At 40.8% G+C, this 18,224-nt stretch overlaps 1 protein-coding gene across 2 annotated transcripts in view; it reads right to left on the bottom strand.

Annotated features, from left to right (window-relative positions):
- The window catches only part of megf10 (multiple EGF-like-domains 10), a 54,213-nt gene that overhangs the window by 17,750 nt on the left and 18,239 nt on the right, over positions 1-18,224 (bottom strand). For both annotated transcript variants that reach the window (XM_024261962.2, XM_024261963.2), the window contains exons 5-10: positions 16,100-16,192; positions 4,490-4,736; positions 3,654-3,774; positions 3,438-3,574; positions 2,238-2,450; positions 1,605-1,779 (exon numbers count right to left, since the gene is read on the bottom strand). In XM_024261962.2, coding sequence (XP_024117730.1) covers positions 1,605-1,779; positions 2,238-2,450; positions 3,438-3,574; positions 3,654-3,774; positions 4,490-4,736; positions 16,100-16,192 — 986 coding nt within the window. The remainder of the gene's footprint in view (positions 1-1,604; positions 1,780-2,237; positions 2,451-3,437; positions 3,575-3,653; positions 3,775-4,489; positions 4,737-16,099; positions 16,193-18,224) is intronic.

The following is an 18,224-nucleotide window of genomic DNA, read 5'->3' as shown; positions in this document are numbered from 1 at the left end:
ACAGAATACAAATACATTATTTAAAAATTAGTTTTTGATCTCTGGATTTTTTTAGATTATGTCTCTCACAGTGGAACCTAAGATGACTCTACCCCTCCATTATTTCTAATTTGCAAAATGACAAGACGTTCAAAAACATATCTGCCTCACTAGAGAATTCCACATATTTTAAGGATGTAAATCTCCTCATTACACACTTTCTACACTTTTCTCAGACAAACATTAACAGTTTCCCACTTTTTACTATTGTTTAAACTCTCAAAGTTCAAACCTTCATAGAAAACTACACTATATTACCAAAGGTGTTGGCTCACCTGCCTTGACTCACATAATAACTGCAGTCCCATCCCGTTCCTTACCCATAGAGTTCAACATGATGTGGTTCCACCTTTTGCAGCTATTACAGAATCAACTCTTCTAAACGGGAGAGGAGTGTTTCGAGGAGTATTTTGACCATTCTTCCAAAAGTGCATCGGTCAGATCCCACAGTGATGTTGGTGGAGAAAGTCTGGCTTTCCAGCGGTGGCGTGCTTTACACCACTGCATCCACGGTATACATTGCACTTGTGTGGCTGAAAGTCGGTGACCTCATTGACCTTCAGTATCCGCTGACCCCTCTAGTTGTTGTTGTTCCTAGACTCTTCCACCTGTGGCCACCCCAAGTGATCATTTGGACGGGTGAACCAATACTTTAGATAATATAGTGTAAGGATTAAAGAATGAAAACTAAGATCTGATCAAGATCAAAGATTTGTGGCAAACTGAATGCATTCTGCACAGGAGACATGACACAGAGGAGATTGACTGACAAGGTCCACAGCCAATCAGGATGCAGTTCACTGTGCATTAAAAAAAAAATGCCCCCCCCCCCAAAAATATCTCTGAAACAGCAGAACCATGAAAGAAGAACTACGATAAAACGAGGGAATGATGGACAGTTATTTGTTTTTTACTGCATCTTTTAAGAGTTTTGTTTCAGCTCAGAATAAGATGAACTCTATTTACTTAATAATCTTAAATTAAAATATGTCATTTGTATGTAGTTTATCAGGATATGATTGAAGATTTCTGAAGCATTTTACTAAAAACAGAGACTCAGAGGTTTCACTTTGACTTATTCTGTTTAATTAATCTATAGTTTTGTGTATAAGCCATGATGTTCAAATACTCTCTAATATTCTGCCCTAAGCCATAATAAAATAATAATTCATTACTGCGTCTCAAGTTTTCCTGAATCATGAATAGTTTTTATGACAGGCACCAGGAAGAAAAAGTGCAGCTCAAACCCCAAAAAATGGTAGATCTTCCAAAATCCAGAAATGGTTTTTAAAACATCAGTTTCTTTTATTCTTGTCATGTCTCAAAAATGATGGCTTCAGAGTGTTTCAGTGATTTTTAAGAATCTTCAAAAGATTCTCTGCTTACTGCTGATAATTTATTTGCATTTACACACATTTAAAGACTACGGACGTTCAAAGAGGCCCTCCATCCTGGTGATCTTTATCTCATTTCATAGAGGTTTGATTATTGCTTTATTACCTTAACTAACACACCACTTTAACACCTTAACAGCATCAGAACTATGACAAGCACGAGTGCAGTACCGTGAAGCCTGGAGCACAGGTGCACTCCCCGCTCACACTGTGGCAGTCAGCTCCGTTCTGACATCGACACGTCTGCTTGCAGGACTCGCCGTAGAATCCCAGGAAGCACGTCTCGTTACAGTACAGACCAGACCAGCCGGGTCTGCACGTGCACTCACCGGTCATCGGGTGGCAGCTGGTGAAGAAAGGAACTGTGTCATCATCATCATCATCATCATCATCATCATCATCACTTTACCCAGGAGCTGCTGCAGGCCCTGTGTCAACACTGATAACAGATTATTACATTATATAGATTAGGTAATATTAGACACATATTCAGTTCAACATGGTTAAGATTTAATAGTTAAATAATTTAGATAATGTTAAAGTCTCCCCATGACAAATTATTTAAAAAAAAAACATTCTCCGTTGTGTTGTAGTTGTGATTATGAAGTTTTTAACCAAAATCCCACAACCTAAATGTCTTAGAAAGCTATTTTTCATGATGATCTGAAGCCTCTGTTTCCTACCGCTGGCTGATATCTTTAACAATCTTCAAAAATGAGGCCTGATTTCTCTGCCTGAAAACATAAAGATGACACACATGGAAAAACCTTACAGCTGCAGCTCAGATCTGCTAAAGACACGTACCTGCGAGTGTTTGGGAAGTGGCATGGACACTTCCTGTCGCAGTGCAGGCCGTAGTGGCCTTCTGGACAAAGACGGATGTGGCAGGTTTCTCCCATGAACCCCGGCTCACAAAGACACGTTCCAGTCTTGTGGTCACACTTGCTGTTGTTCTCACAGCGGCATGTCTTTGTGCAGCCGGCACCGTAGCTCCCCACTGGACACTGGTCCTGACACCTGAGAGCAGCACACACATGCAACAAGTTGTTGCTGAGACACCATAAACTATAATTCAAAACCTGCAGTAACGGAGCTGTTGCTTTAAACCGGGAGTGTCAGACTCAATCACACAAAAGACTACAAACCAAAACACACCTGAGGTCACGGGACGAACAGGATGAACATTTAATGAACACTCTAAAACTACATTTCTAAACCTTTAAAACTGTAACTTTTTAACATTATTATGAACTAGATATATAGCATTACTTGTGATAATGCTAGTGTGAATGCTGTAAGCTGAATTTGGCCACTGAAGATGCTGAAATTAATAGCTGAAAACGCAGAAGATGATAGCAAGCTAAAATATTAGCTAAATGCCAAATTAGACTAAAAAAAAAGCCTAAATTAGCCAAAACAGCTAACATGTGGCTGAAAATATTAGCCAAACTCCAAAATAGTCTAAAAAATCTTAGTAAATGCCAAAATAGTCCAAAATTAGCTAGCAAAATGCCAATTTTTAAACTTTAAACTGTAACTTTTTAACATAATCATGAATAATAAATGGCAGGAATATTATACCAGAATAAATCAACTTAAACCTTAAATAACTTTCAATATTTTACTCTCCATAAAAATATATTTTGTCAAAATTATAAAGTTAGAAATAAGCACAAGATAACATCGGGTCATTAATAACAATAAAATAAAATTAACTGGAGGGCCGGATAGAATTCCCGGAGGGCCGGATCCGGCCCCTGGGCCTTGACTTTGACACGTGCTCTAAACCATATTTGTTCGTGCCAGCTCAATATCACCATGGATTTTCCCCACAAGAGCTGCTGGATGGGGAGTCTAACTCATAACTTCAATGAATCCAGAGCAGAAACCCCACCTCTACATCTGACAACCTCCTCTCCATAGAAAAAAAGTCTATATTGCCCAGTCCTATTCAAATGTAAAGATGCAAGCTGACAGATAAAATACTCAATCTGATTGTCTCACCGCTCTCCTGTGTATCCCTCACTGCAGAGACACTCCCCGCTTGCTGACAAACAGACGGCATCGTTGTGGCACTGGCATTCCTGGGAGCAGTCCACACCAAATCGTCCCTCTGGACACGGTTGACCACACACCGCCCCCTGAGGACCATCAAAAGGTGGGATTTTTCTGTCAGATTTCACTGTGGCAGCGTAACATCAGACGAGTAAAACTGTGTACCGTCCATCCAGCAGGACAGGAGCAGTCTCCAGTCACATGATGACACACCCCCCCGTTCTGACAGGGACACCTCTCCTCACACTGCTGTCCATGTTTCCCAGGAGGACACAGGTCTTCACAGCTGCAACAAAACAGCAGCAGAAAGGATGTTTTCTGAACAGGCACTTTATAAATACATCGAACTCAATACAAAAAAGTACAGAGTACAAACTACTTAAAGACCCATTTCAATGAAAATGGTGTCTTCAGTGTTCTTACAAGTTCTTGAAGCATTTTCTCATGATGGACGACATACATGAAAACTGAAGATTAAAACTGCATTTCTGAGTATTTCTTTATACAAATTGTAAAACATAAAATCACACAGTTTGTAAAAGCTCACATTGATGAAGCAGTAAGTGAAATGGGCGGGGCAAAAGTCTCCATTCTGATGCATCCACTTACAGACAAATAGATCCATGAACGTCTTTGTTTTCCTCGCCTGAGCTGGAATCTGGATTTAAGATTGCTTGTCGTTTATGTTGCACCGCTAATGTTAGCTTGGGGTTGTGAGCTAGCAGAAGAAAGTTTAAACAAAGGGATGATGGGATATCAGCGGAGGTTTAATTCTGCGCCAACTTTCCCGCCCATGACTCAGAGGCAAATTTCTAATAAGTTCCTGCAGAAACTACCGTTTGGTTACACGAGTCTTGATTTGTAACCAGGTTTCTCGGGTAACTGGTTCATGAGCCAACAGACGACATCATCACTGACAGAGAGGATGCAAGTCAACTGCTCCTGACTGAATCAGGAACCCGAGTCTTCATGCTTTTACTTTGAAAACGGATCTGACTTACAAAGCTCCAGTGTATCCTGCGGAGCACGTGCACTCTCCGGTCACGTGGTGACAGGACGCTCCATTCTGGCACTGGCACTTCTGCTGGCACCCGTTTCCATACGTCCCCGCTCCGCAGTGGGACTCGCAGCGCCAGCCTCTGTAACCTGGGCTGCAGACGCAAGCTCCGGTGATGGGGTTGCAAAGCGCTCCGTGCTGGCACTGACACCTGTTGCTGCAGTGTGGACCCCAGTGGCTGCTATCACAGGCTGAGAGCAGAGAGGGAGAACGTCACGTCACCTCTGAGAAAAACAAAAGGCTAAAGCTTTACTCTGCATAGCTTCAAAACACCAGCTGAAGGCGGTTTAGCGAACGTTTGTCAAAACAGGTAAAGAGAGAGTTACAGTAATCTGAACGAGATGAAATAAAAGTGTGAATTATAGTTTTTAGGTCAAATCGAAACAAGATTCTTTATGGGACACAGACCTGTTAAACAACTCTGAGGTTTCTGAGACTGGACTGGACTGAAGAGCTCAGAAACCCAAAGTGTCGTCTGATAAAAACAAATGTTATTTTCTAGGCTAAAAATCAAAGTCTCAGTTTTCTGGGTGCTCAAGACTAAATGATTATTACAAAGTCATGTTTTAATGCTTATTAATCCAACTGGTTTTGTAGTTTGTAATATTTCATTTTCCGGGAAAGAGCAGTAAAGCTGGATATCATCCGCATACAAATGATATGAAGTGTGGCTGAATTGATAAATAAGTTTCACAAGAGGAATCAAAAATAAAATGAATAAAATAGGGCCAAGTACAGAACCCTGGGGAACGCCACAAGCTATTTTTTTCTACTGCAGAGCTTTAAGCTGAACTTTTTAAGTTATAACCATTTATAACCAGTCTAATCAAATCTTTAATGTTTCTCTTTTGTCCTCCAATGATTCAATTCATTTAGAGCTGGGCGATAAAAGGAGAACGATAGATATCACAATAGAACGTTTTCTCGATAGGGGAATGAGTCTTTTATTTTGAAGGCTCCAATATTGACACTCGCCAGAAGCAAGCATTTTCTCCTCTTTGGTGAGTAAAAGTTAGAGAGTTAGTTGAGTTTGTGTCTAATTACTAACGTTTATCATCTCTCACTTTGGTCATTTTTTTTTTACCTTTCCACTTCTATCGCGAGATAAAGAAATGCTCACGAGACACCATACCGCCGCGCTCTTCCGCTAATCTTCTTGGTCTAACGTTTAGTTTCGGCTGATAAAGCCGTGGAACATCTGGTGATTGTTAATAGGAGCCAGTCAGAACTGGAAGACAAACCCGCTGGACTTATAGCAGAAACAAAAGGTTTATTAAAAAGTGTTTATTTAGTGACCACAATGTAGCATAAGCTTGATGCTAATGCTAACGAGCTGTTTCCCCCGTGTTTACAGACCCGTTTAGAGTCAGACATATTTTCACTGACCGGCCTTTAGGACATGGCGGATAAATACAACAAAATTAATTCACAAGAAATTCTATAAAAATATATATTTTGAATATATGTATAAATCTAAAACAACGATAGCACAAATCTTTGTTTTCAGGCTGTTTGTTGTGATTTATTATAAAATGTAATCACTTGGAGGCAGATTGAGGAAAACCTCTGATTAATCTCACTGATTTCACGAAGGGAAAAATCAAATAAAAACGAACATTTCACAAAGTTTATTTATGACTCCACTGCGTTCTGATGGGGAAAATGTGGACGTTTTTTTTTTTTCAAAATTGTTCGACCGCAATGCATTGTGGTCTACATCCTCTAATTTAGTGACCATTGATGTACGCTAGTTTTTCGCAAAGACTTCTGGGAAATCGCGAGTGCACTCGATTTTGGAATTAGTAGATTCGGACAGCACTAAAAATGGCGAATGCACTGTATAGTGATTGGGGGTATTCGGACAAAACCTAAGTGACCCATACTGTATTTTTTAGACCATGAAGAACACTTAATAGGAAATATGTCCTATAATCCTATGTTCATTAAAGGGTAACCAAACAGGGAAGTTGGAGGCTGACTCCTCCCATTTTAGTTAATACATTTGTTCTCTCTCATAAGAAAAATGCCACACAGACATGTTAAAAACTCAAAAAACAGGATTTTCATCGGAGGAGGTCTTTAGTGGAAACAAGAAGAAAAGAGCGAAGGTAACTGTCATGATCTGATGGTTTTCTTTTTGTTGACCTGACTCCTGGGTATCACTTGACTCAGTCATCTGCTCATCAATCAGCCTCGATCACATACTAAATGTTATCACTCAGCAGTCTCTCGTCCTCTGATAATGAGAGAAACAGAAGAGTTTATTTCCAGACGAGTCTAGATCTGTTTTCAGCTTCAGCTGGAGTCCTGACCGCTCAGAAAAAGAACAAACACCAGTCTTTCCTGCCAGCTGTGGTTTAGGTTTCTCTGATTAAAACACACACACGACCGCCGAGTAATGATCACATCCCTGTGGCTTCAGACTGATTTAGATTTAAAGAAGACTGTTTCTGTATCGTTGTATTTTGCATCTCCGGTCTTCTTAAAATAATCGCCCCAGTCTTGAACAGTCACATGATCCACCATATTCTGCCGCGGTGGTTGATGCTTTATCAGCTGTTTTCTGCAAAGCAAACGCAGTCCTCGCCTCAGTGAAGGAAGGCAGCCACCTTCCAGAACCACCTCATCATCAACTGAACCATGCAGGGGAGACGTAATGTCCCCCGCCCATAATAACTGTATCTATTGTAAAATTATTCCATGATCTTTTAATTATAACAATGTTGTTTTTAGGGAAAATCAAAAAACCTGTGTGGGTTTCTAGGACATAGATTCTGCAGAATGGCAGGAGTCAGAAATTCCCCTCCTAGTTGACAGAGTAAGCCTGTAAAATTTCCTCTTGTTCTGAATCTCCCAATATCTTACAGCCCCTCACAACCCCAATCTGATCCAGATTCCAGCTCAGAAACAAAGACGTTCATGGATCTATATGTCTGCATGTATCAGATTGGAGCGGAGCAGGGAGACTTTGCCCCGCCTACTTCATATGCTGCAAATTCATCTAAAAAACACTTTTATTCAAAATGGAAGTTTTTCAGCTGGTTTTATCTCCATGACAACCACCTTTTTTCTTTTGGTTGCTGTGAATGACGAACAGGTCTATGTCGTTTTTAGAAAAATCTCAAAAAGTGAAATTTTGGGTTTCCTATTCAAATGAGGTTTTATAATAACCATGAATACATTCCTAATATGTTCATATTGTACGTTACATCATCCTGTTCAGTTGTAGCTAGGGAGCAATGAATTAAAATGTCACAATATTCCAGTAAAAATGTGCAAAAATCAGGGGAGGGCCAATGTTGCAATCTACAAACTTTAAATCCAAATTTTGTCCCTGAGTAACTTCTCAACGAGATACAAGGATAGATCAAATTCCACAAGACGAGTTTACATTTGTAGCTGGTGAAAAAAAATGTGATAGTTTAAAAAAAAAATCAAAACAGACTTTTTTCTATGTCAAAGGTCAAAGAAACAATGGTGGTAGATGTACTTAAGCTGGCTGCATGTGTGTGAGACTTAAATTAAAAAAAAGTTTATTTTCCCGTATTGTGAGAAAATATCAAAATGTACAAGTTTTATACTTTGCCACAGTACGGCGTAGGTTCTTGGTAGGGCTGTAACGAGTATCCGGGATCTTCACAATCTGCTCCTGAAAACTCGAGTACGAATATTCATCTAAGTTCGCTGATTTACAATCTTTATGGATATAGCAGAGTGTGGAAATTATTATCTTGGGACAATGTATTTATTGCTCTGAAATGCAGAATAATGTTGGATTTTAAGTTTATGAACTAAAACAAAGCTGACAGAGCAGCGTTACTGTCACTGGAAGTAAACAAATCTTCGTGTCGGTGAAACTTCCTGTTTTCAAAGTAAAACAAGCGAGAGGTTTTTTCTGTTCTGAAACTGAGACTGAAGTTCTGCTCACTGACATAATTCTGAAAAAAAAGAATTAGCTTTAACACCAGAGCTTTAGTTCCAGTGTTTATATTCTTTTAGTTATGGTAAACCTTCAACAGTTGACACAATTTTCATGTCACCATTTAGTTTGCGATTTAGAGGCTGTGTCACGTCCCCTGGGGTAAACCCGGCTCGAGTCTAGGGGTGAGGGAGGGGACAAAGGGGACAGTAACAAAAACTGGACTCCAAAAGTAAAAGTTTTTTGAGATAAAGAAACCCCGTGTCCTGGAATGAAGATGACATAATTAATGTGCTGGTTAAAGAAAATACAAACCCAAAAGGGAGTTGGAACCTTGGCCAAACAAAATAAGTCAGGGAGACTGCTTGAAATATTTGTGTGTTTTGTCCTGTATTTCTCACAATCTAATCAATCAATCAAACTTTTTTTATAGATATGTGTGAATCTGGAGGAGTTTCTGCTGTGGGACAGGACTCAAACATTATGAGTCATCTTTTTGTTTCATCCTAATCTCAGACCTCAGGAGAAACATAAAGAGTTCCTGTAGTTCATCTGTGGTTAACTGGTTTTAGAATCAAGTGTTTTTTTTCCGTTTCAGAAGCTTCCAGTGGAGGTTATTGTCCTTGTTAGCCTGCAGCTCCACCTCAGCATGCAGAGCAGCTCTGGGAGGCAGACTGATTAACAGGCTGCTTTCATTCCTCCTGCATTAGCCTGCTCCACTTTCAGCAGATGAAGTGCATGTCTCCTTTTCCTCGGGCACTCTGGCCCCATGTGACAAACAGTGGTGGGGGGCAGTGGGGGGCAGAGGAGACAAAACAGACGAGGGGATTAGGGATACTAAGATGCACACGTAAGAGCCTGCTTCATTCAAGCCTGTCATCTCTGTGCTTCTGTGAAACCTGACCCAGATTAAAGACAGGCCAAACTGGAAGGGCTGTGGGGGGGCTCCTCGTCCACTTCCTGCAGGACGGATTGTTTTCCTTCATCGGCCCGTTTAAGACGACTGGTAACAAAAAACTTGACTGTTTCTGCTCACATGGCCAGCTGCATCCCAATCTTGTGATTTGTATTCTATAATATGTTGATTGTTCCGGAGAAAACTTCAAACGTCATCCAGAGTTCATCATCGGAGCCAGAAACAAGTCATCGTGCATGTTCGGATCTTTATCTAAGTCCACGCAGACACAAAAAGTCCAAAAAATGTCCATCACAGCTGAGACTTAAGGAGGTGAGGAGGAGAATCTGAGCTTCCAGTTGTTCAGACTCCTCGTGCTGGAGGGGGGGGGCGTCAGAGCTGAGGAGATTTTCCGTCCTTTTTCCAATGACCCAGTCCAGCAGGAATGGGAGATTTGTGGGAACAGAGAGAAACTTTCAAATCCATGTAGTAGATGCTCGGAGAAGGATAGATCTGGAGCGGATTTACATGCTTTGCAGAAAACACAAAAGCTTGAGCTTTGGATGGTTTCCCCCACGCAGTCCACAGAGGATTACTCTCAGCTGTTGAAGAGCCCACAGCGATCGAGGCCTCAGAATTTCAGCCTCTCTTGCCCCAACATTGAGACTTCTGAAATCCAGCAGAGGTCCAGCAGAGTCTAGTTGGGCCTGGTTCTCCATTTTAACTGTGATGATGCTTTCAGGTGTAGCGCAGCCGTGTTCATCTAAGGCAGGGGTGTCAAAGCCAACAATATTTTACTCTCCATATTAATTGATTCTTTTAAAATTATACAAGTTAGAAATTAAGTAAATGTCATGCCATTTTATATAAAAAATTAAACTAATAAATATCCCAAAGGATTTTGCACTGCATAAAATATAACCTGTCAAATGTTGTATTATTATTAACATCGAGCCTTTAATAATAATACAAAATGATCTGGAGGGCCGGATATAATGACCCTGAGGGCCGGATCCGGCCCCCGGGCCTTGACTTTGACACATGGGGCCTAAATGTAAAGCAAGTACCCGCTTGGAATATATCAGAATATTTAACAGGCTATTTCGCGACTCTTTTTGCTAAGAGGTCGGTTTGTGTTTTTAATCAAAGGTTTTGAGACAGTTTGTTTAACAATAGTCAAATCACAGCCACAAGTCCAGATACTGCAGGTGGACTAGAGGCCTAAACCGCTGAGTCCTGTCACCGAGAAAGAAATATAAAACTGTCTCTATACTTTGATTGATGCTGAAAATATATCCGCTGACCCTCATGAGTCTTTCTGCAAACACATTTATAAGTCACTGCACGTACAAGCTGGAGTGGAGAACAGCTGGAAAAAAGAACCTTTGAAATACACAATCATGAAATAGTCTGTTATCTTACATCTTTCTGAGTCCATTTTAAAGATTGAGTGAGGGCGCTCGCCTGGTACAGCCAATGACCCTGTTAGTAGCTGTTGGGGTTAGGCTGGCTTTGGGTGGAGACCATCTTCAAACATTACGCACTGATGAAGAATGATAGCTACGGTTTCAGACTGATGATTAGGTTCCATGATGGCGTCCTACCATTACATCCACAGTCCCTTCTTGTTAGGAGAAGCGTCTCTACCCGCCCACCCTGCTGCCATCCCTCACACCTCCTCCCCGTCAGCTTCCTTCTACAGTGACCTTCTCATGGTTTCTGAATCCCAGCTGCCTCCACCATCAAGCTGCATCTACAGAGGTTGACGTTCTACATTTAGATCATTCTAGCTTAACCTGGAAATTTGTTTTGGCACACTTGTCTGTGAGGCTGGGGAGATGTAGTTTGAGGGCACAAACACAGAACTGTGGTAAGGTACTATCAATCTGTAAGTCCTTTTGGATACCCCAAGAGTTTAAGAGTCAGAGCATCTAAACCAGGAGTCTTCAACCTGCAGCTCAGATCCATGTGTCTCTTTTATCTCTCCATGGGAGCTCCAAACATAAAATAAGTCATGGAGACTGCTGATCCAGTCAAGTCGACCGTCAGCAGCTCCCCCTAACCAAAACTACCTAAAGAAAACAAATAAACAAATAAACAAAGCCTGCAAACTAAGACTACCTCAGAGGTCGCTCGTGTGCAAAGATTCTGAACTTCAGGTAACAGATGTTCAATACCAGGACACCTGTATCCAGCAGAGGGATTCATGTCAACAGTTACAGAAATAAGTTCAGGTGGTAACTACTGTATGAGCTAAAAAAAACTGTAATTTAAAATAGAGGCACTGATATCAAGCAGCACCTGCAAAAAGAGGATGTAAAAATAAGGATGCAATGATAAATGTTTATTAGCAGTTTAATATTAACACGTGAAAGTCATGTTAACAGAATTCAACATTTCCCTTTGCAGAGCTGCTGATTCTTTACACATTTCAAATGGAATTAACCCTTTAACAACCCAACATAAAAATAATGATTTCTCTGACATCTATTTGGTTGAGCTAGATATTTTTGGGTTAAACTACACTAAAAAAAGTTTTTTTTCCCAGATCGGAGAGGAAGAAAACAAATTCCTATTTTGTATTTTAGATATTTTTACAACTTGAGTGCTCAGACCTTGTAAACGAGGCGCATGATGCTGGCAGTCATCAGTTTGTGTGTTTTATATGTGGACTAAATCACAAGCTCCAGCGCCACAGGTCATGTTCTTTCCCATTATTCCCGCTCTCTCCTAGATACAGACTTCCCACATTTCCTGCTCTTCCGGCCCCAGCTTGATCCGCAGACATATTGTTGGAGCCCAGTGACCTGAAAAGCGGCGCCCATTCATTGATCTTCAGAGGTGCTTGAAGAAGCTGAAGACACAGAGGTGAAGGAGGACTTTCTGCTCAGTCCACACTGACTCAACCAACAACCCAATCCTGACACCACTCCAACTGCACTTTTAAAAGTTTACATTTCAGGAAATTATCTAAAAATCTATTTTTATTACTCCTAACCCGTTTCTTATGCTCAAACCCTCGAAGGTGCCTGGAGTTTTTTAACTGGAAGAAAAAAAGGAGTTGGATCTGAGATGTGGAGGTGTGCCATGTCTGTTTGTCATTTTTCTTCTGAAAGAACAAATGTAATAAGAAATCATTTTGTTTTTGGATTTCCGAGTATTTCTCCTTTTAAATCAATCGAACTGTCTTGGACAGACTCTGTTTGAATGAATGATTGATTGTAAATCAATGAAAGAGCATTTTGATGTTAGCTTTGATTATTTTATCAAGAACTCTGAGAAACCAATGATTGAATGTATTGATCACAGTCAATAAACATTGGAGAATTAGCTAAAAGAGTCTTTGGTGAACTGGAAGGAGAAAGAGTCAGGATTTTGGAGGAAGTTCTGTCCATGAAGATCTTCACTTCCTCGTCCAGCTGACATCCGGATCAGAACCATACGGCTGGACATTACCCAGATTGATGGATGGCTTTATGTAGCAGCGGTGAAGATTTATGCTAGTGAGACACAGTTATCATAATTAGACATGGTTATTCAAGTTATAAACAAATTAATTAGATTCCTCATTAAAAGTATGTGGTCTCACGTTTGACAGAGTCTTCTAGTGGAAGGGGTGTGGCCCTCCAACAAGCTCACTCCTGATTGGTGAGAGTGGTTGCCATAGTAATGATGACTCAGACCGACTCGGACCAATCACTGCTTACTGATAGCGTCTGGTTCCAACATGGTGACATCTGTGTTTCAAAAACATGATGACTGAATTGACTTTATTTGGTTGTAAACCATTTTCTATGGATGATGTCACACTCACTCGGTCCAGTTCTCATGGGTTCAGCATATGTGGATTTAAAGACCCACTTCAGGGAAAATGGTATATTGGGTGTTTTTAACATGTTATTGTGGCTTCTTCTGTGATGAAGAGTATATATAAAGAAAATTAGGATTAAAACTGCATTTCTGAGAAATTGTTGTGATGAAAATAATTCAGTTTGAAAGAGCTTGAAGTTGCGATGTAGCAACTGAAATGGGCGGGGCAAAGCCTCCCTGCTCCATTCTGGTGCATCCACTTAGACAAATAGATCCATGAACGTCTTTGTTTTCCTCTCTGAGCTGGAATCTGAATCAAAACTGTACGATTGTACAGCTACAATATTGCTGCCATCTTTGTTCCAAAGCTTGGGTTCTTAGGGGCTGTAAGCTAGCGGGAGAGCGTGTAAGCAAAGGGATGATGGGAAATTAGCACAGCCTGACTCCATGCCAACAGTCACAACTCAGAGGTAAATTTCTAAAGAACTGCTGCTCTGCAGAAACTTTGTCCTAGAAAAAGACCATTGAGAATGATTTTACAATGGATCAAAAGATGATCAGAGGGGATTTTGGGGCAGAAAGGCTCAGGTTTTGCAGATGTGTTTCCCTGTAGACATTATTAGTTTTGAAGACCTTCACCAGCTCATTTACTGCAGGAATAGTAGCTGCTCTGCACTCATATCGCTTTCCCTGCTTGTGATTAAACTCTCAGGTTGAGCTGGTCATTTAAATCGAATGGGAATTACAGGACAGGAACTCAGACAGATAAAGAGTGGCACTTCAATGCAAACATGTTAAAACATGAAACAAATAAATGCCAAAAGGCACAGACAGCCAGTAGAATAAAACAGGGGCCATGTGTTGGTTTTGAACAGACATCCAGCAGCGTTTTAACAAGCTGAGACAAACAAAGGTGTGATGGGTCACAGGTCGAAGGTGCTGCAGTTTGTCTGCCTGTCTCAGGTGGACTCCACCTTTGATCTGATCTGATTGGATTCATCTTATCGCTTCTCTGTCAGAAAACTAAATAAAGAAGAGCTTGTTTGTAACAGGAAATTCAGACTCACTGATGTAGTCATGCGACACATGAAATGAGAACAATATAGAGAAAAACATTAGTGAGATGCAACAACATGAGCGGGTTTTGCAAGTGATTTGCTGCAGACATGCTTTATGTTCAGATAAACATTAAAATGGGATTAAATCTGGGTGACAAACATGACGTTAGGTGAAAGCAACTTTTATGGTTCTTGTTTGACTTGAAATTTTACTTATAATTATAGAAATTAAAAGAAAGAATCCTCTCATTACTTCAGCTTTGACCATTCATTTCTTAGACTTTTGAAGTTTTGATATCTTTAAACATTTTCCTCTAAAATGCAGATCATTTGTTTTCATAAACATTGTGTCCCGACAGTCAAGATGCTGAAAATGCAGGAAGAAAAAGTCGCTTTTTCCTCTAAAGAGACATGAACAAATGGTTTAAGCTGCTGCTCTGTTCATCCACAACAAAAACTTTTAGCAATCTTTATTTTTGTACAACCTCTACATGTACAGAAGTCACTTAATCTCTCAGTTATCGGCTGGCCCAAAAAATCCAGAGCCCCGACTGCACAAAAGCTCCTTCATTAGGAGCTGAAACTAAAGATGGGGGGGTGTTCCCTATGGGCTCCGCGTGCACGGCGCCCCAAAAGCCCAAGTGACACCACAGAAACCAATCTACCAGCAGCGTGCTCCTGCATGCGTGCACGAACGCACACAGAAGCCTGCAGAGAGACGGAGGTTCAGCCCTACAGTAAATATTTAAAGATCCTCAAAACAGTTTTAGAGCTTCAGTCTGTGATTAAGGCTTTTTGTTTAAAGGAACTCTCCAAGTTGAGCCAGTTTTGTTTCTCTGGAGACAGAGCCCCCCCCCCNNNNTCAGAACATCATCAGGCCATGGAGCAGCTTTTCAGAAACCAGCTCCAGACCTGCTGGTTAAACTGCAACACAACAAGCTGCAGGATCCAAACTGGCCTCTGTGGGTCCTGTAAACCAGGGGTGTCAAACTTAATCGCACAACGGGCTAAAATCCAAAACACACCTTAAGTTGCGGGGCGAACAGGATAAACATTTATTGAACACTCTAAAACAATTTTTTTTAAACTTTAAAACTGTAACTTTTCATAAAATTATGAACTAGATATATAGGATTACTTGAGATAATGATAGTTAAAGATGCTGAAATTGATTGGTAAAAATGTTGAAGCTAATAGCTGAAAACGCTGAAGCTGATAGCTGAAAACGCTGAAGCTAATAGCTGAAAACGCTGAAGCTGATAGCTGAAATATTAGCTAAATCCCAGATTAACCTAAAAAACAATAAAAAAAACTTAGGTTAGCCAAAACAGCTAGCACGTAGTTTTAAAAAAATGCTAAACTTCAAAATATCCAACAAAACTGAAAAAAAGCCTAAATTAGCCAAAACAGCTAGCATGTAGCTCAAATATTAGCTAAACTCCAAAACAGCCTAAAAAATCTTAGTAAATGCCCAAATAGTCCAAAATGCTAGCATCTTATTTTTTAAATGATAAATGTTTTACCTTATTATGAATAAAAGGCAGGAATATTATTCCAGAATAAATCAACTTAAACCTTAAATAACTTTCAATATTTTATTCTCCATAAAAATAGATTTTGTCAAAATTATACAAGTTAGAAATAAGTACAAGATAACATTATGTCATTAATAACAATAAAATAAAATGATCTGGAGGGTCAGATAGAATTACTTGACTTTATCACGTGCTGTAAACTCTTCAAATGTGAAACTGCTGGAAATCTGGACTGTTGTCAGTGATGTGGTTCTGTCAGTGCTTTCACCTTAAACTGCATCTATAGGACCGCCTTTGAGTCGGGGGAGTTATTACAGACAGCAGCAGCTGAACTCACCACTGGAGCAGTTGGAGCCCCCCCAGCCTGGCTCACACTGGCAGCTGTTGGGGGCCACGCAGCGGCCGTGAACGCAGCTCTCTGTGCAGCGAGCTGGACCACGAAGTGAAGACAGCGCGCCGAGGATCCGGGGGTGGCCAAACACAAGACAAAACAAACACACATTAGTGAGAGCGAGGACAGCTGGAGCTTCCTGGTCTTCTCTGCTGGGAGACGCGATGATGAAAATGATACCAGCTTTACATTTTTGGGCAGAAAATAACTTGAAATCGGCTGAAAACAGCAGAATAACATCCATCCATCTGCCTCAATCCCTTTCAGAGCTGTAGGGTTGCTGGAGCCTACCCACATACTGAAGGGTGAAGGAGGGGTAGACCCACCCTGGACTGGTCAGCAGTCCATCATAGGGTAGGATCATCAGTTATCTAATGAAGCATGTTTCTGGACTGTGGGAGCAAACTGGAGAACATGCAATCTCCAACCAGAAAGAACCCAACAGAACCAAGATGTTCTCAATGTGAGGTAAGAGTGCTAACCACTACACCACCATGCAGTCCGCAAAAAAAAGAGAAAAAAAAAGACACACAACAGGATAAATAACAATAGAAAAAGCACAGAGAATGTTGTAGAAAAAATATAGTCTTTGAGTTACTGTATTTTTTTGTTAACACGATCATTCCAGTAGATTGTGAAGGCTCGCTGAGACAAACAGCTTAATTATAAAGTTCTCCACATCAAGTTCCTGTTTTATCTGACTCAAATCTGGAAAAACAGAAAGGTTGCAGTACAGAGCTGAGAGGTTTCTGAGCTGTGAGTTACAGCTGGGCTGACCATGCAGCATTTTGTTGCTGGTTTGAGTTCCTCTCTGGTCTCCCTAGAACATCAACTGTGCTCTCCAGACACTCGGAGAAGATGAATTCTTTCAACACAGACGGACCTTGTTAACACTCCTACTGTCCCTGTACCACAACAGGTGTGGATTTTATGCCTAACTGCCGTGCAGCCCCCTCCCCTGTGCACACACATTCACACCTGTCATGATGTAGCGTCATGACAACAAAGCTCTGCTGTCCTGATTGAGACAGTCTGCAGAACCAGCTGGGTTTACTGTTTGCTCAATTTAAAAGAATACAAGTTTGTGACATATGCCCATATTCGAATTGAACAACGAGCATAGCAACACATACAATAAAAACTGGTTGTATAAAAAGTTTCATCTGTAATTTGAAGCTGTTGACAGGCATTCTCCCTGGATCTGCCCACATCTGCCCAGCTTACCAGTCCTCTCTGTGTTCAGGAGCTCTCACAGCTCCAGAGAGGTTTGGTGAGGAAAAAGTGTTTAGAGTGATACTCCCGGAGTTTAAAACTTTTCAGAAGTTAATGGCGTTGTTGACATGACACCGATCCCTTGTGGAGATGGTAGCCATCACAAGTTTCAGGTAAAATCAACAACAGACTTCTCATTATATTTAGGGATGGTAAACAGCAGACACTTCCATTGTTATGCACTATAGTGTGCAGCGACATCAGAGAAAGATGGAGCAGTCCCTCTTTTCTTATCGTCTGGTTCTCCTTTTTCAAGGATTGCCTCTGGTTTCTTGTGGTCAACTTCATGTGCACACCGACCCCATACAGCAGGGGTGTCAAACTCAATCACACAAGGGGCCAAATCCAAAACACACCTCAGGTCCAAATGTCCAAATGACATAAATTGATAATTGTGTCCAGCACTTGGTGGACTCGGAGATAATAACCAGTAAGGGTTTGTGCAGATCCCACCTTGGACACTAACCTGGTTGCTTTGTTACAATCTGACCGTCTCGTGTTTACCTCATGCTCTGTTCTTATAGCATTTCTCATTCTTAAGGATGATAATACCCAATTTTACATTTTACAGACAGAAAGTCAGCCATGAGGGTTTTGTTTCTAAGTGCTATAGGACAGCTTCATCATGACCAAAAACCCATAAAACAACACTACAGCTATAGACTTAGACTTAGACTTGGCTTTATTGATCCCTTTGGGATGGCACCCTTGGGGAAATTAAGTTTTTCAGCAGCTTACAGGAGTATACATAATAAGAATAAAAATCTCAATGTACAATGTACAATACTGCGACAGACTG

This window comes from Oryzias melastigma, linkage group LG12 (assembly GCF_002922805.2).
Source record: "Oryzias melastigma strain HK-1 linkage group LG12, ASM292280v2, whole genome shotgun sequence".
NCBI classification, from domain to species: domain Eukaryota; kingdom Metazoa; phylum Chordata; class Actinopteri; order Beloniformes; family Adrianichthyidae; genus Oryzias; species Oryzias melastigma.
The sequence above is the reverse complement of the archived record's forward strand: the minus strand, read 5'-3'. Positions and strand labels throughout refer to the sequence as shown.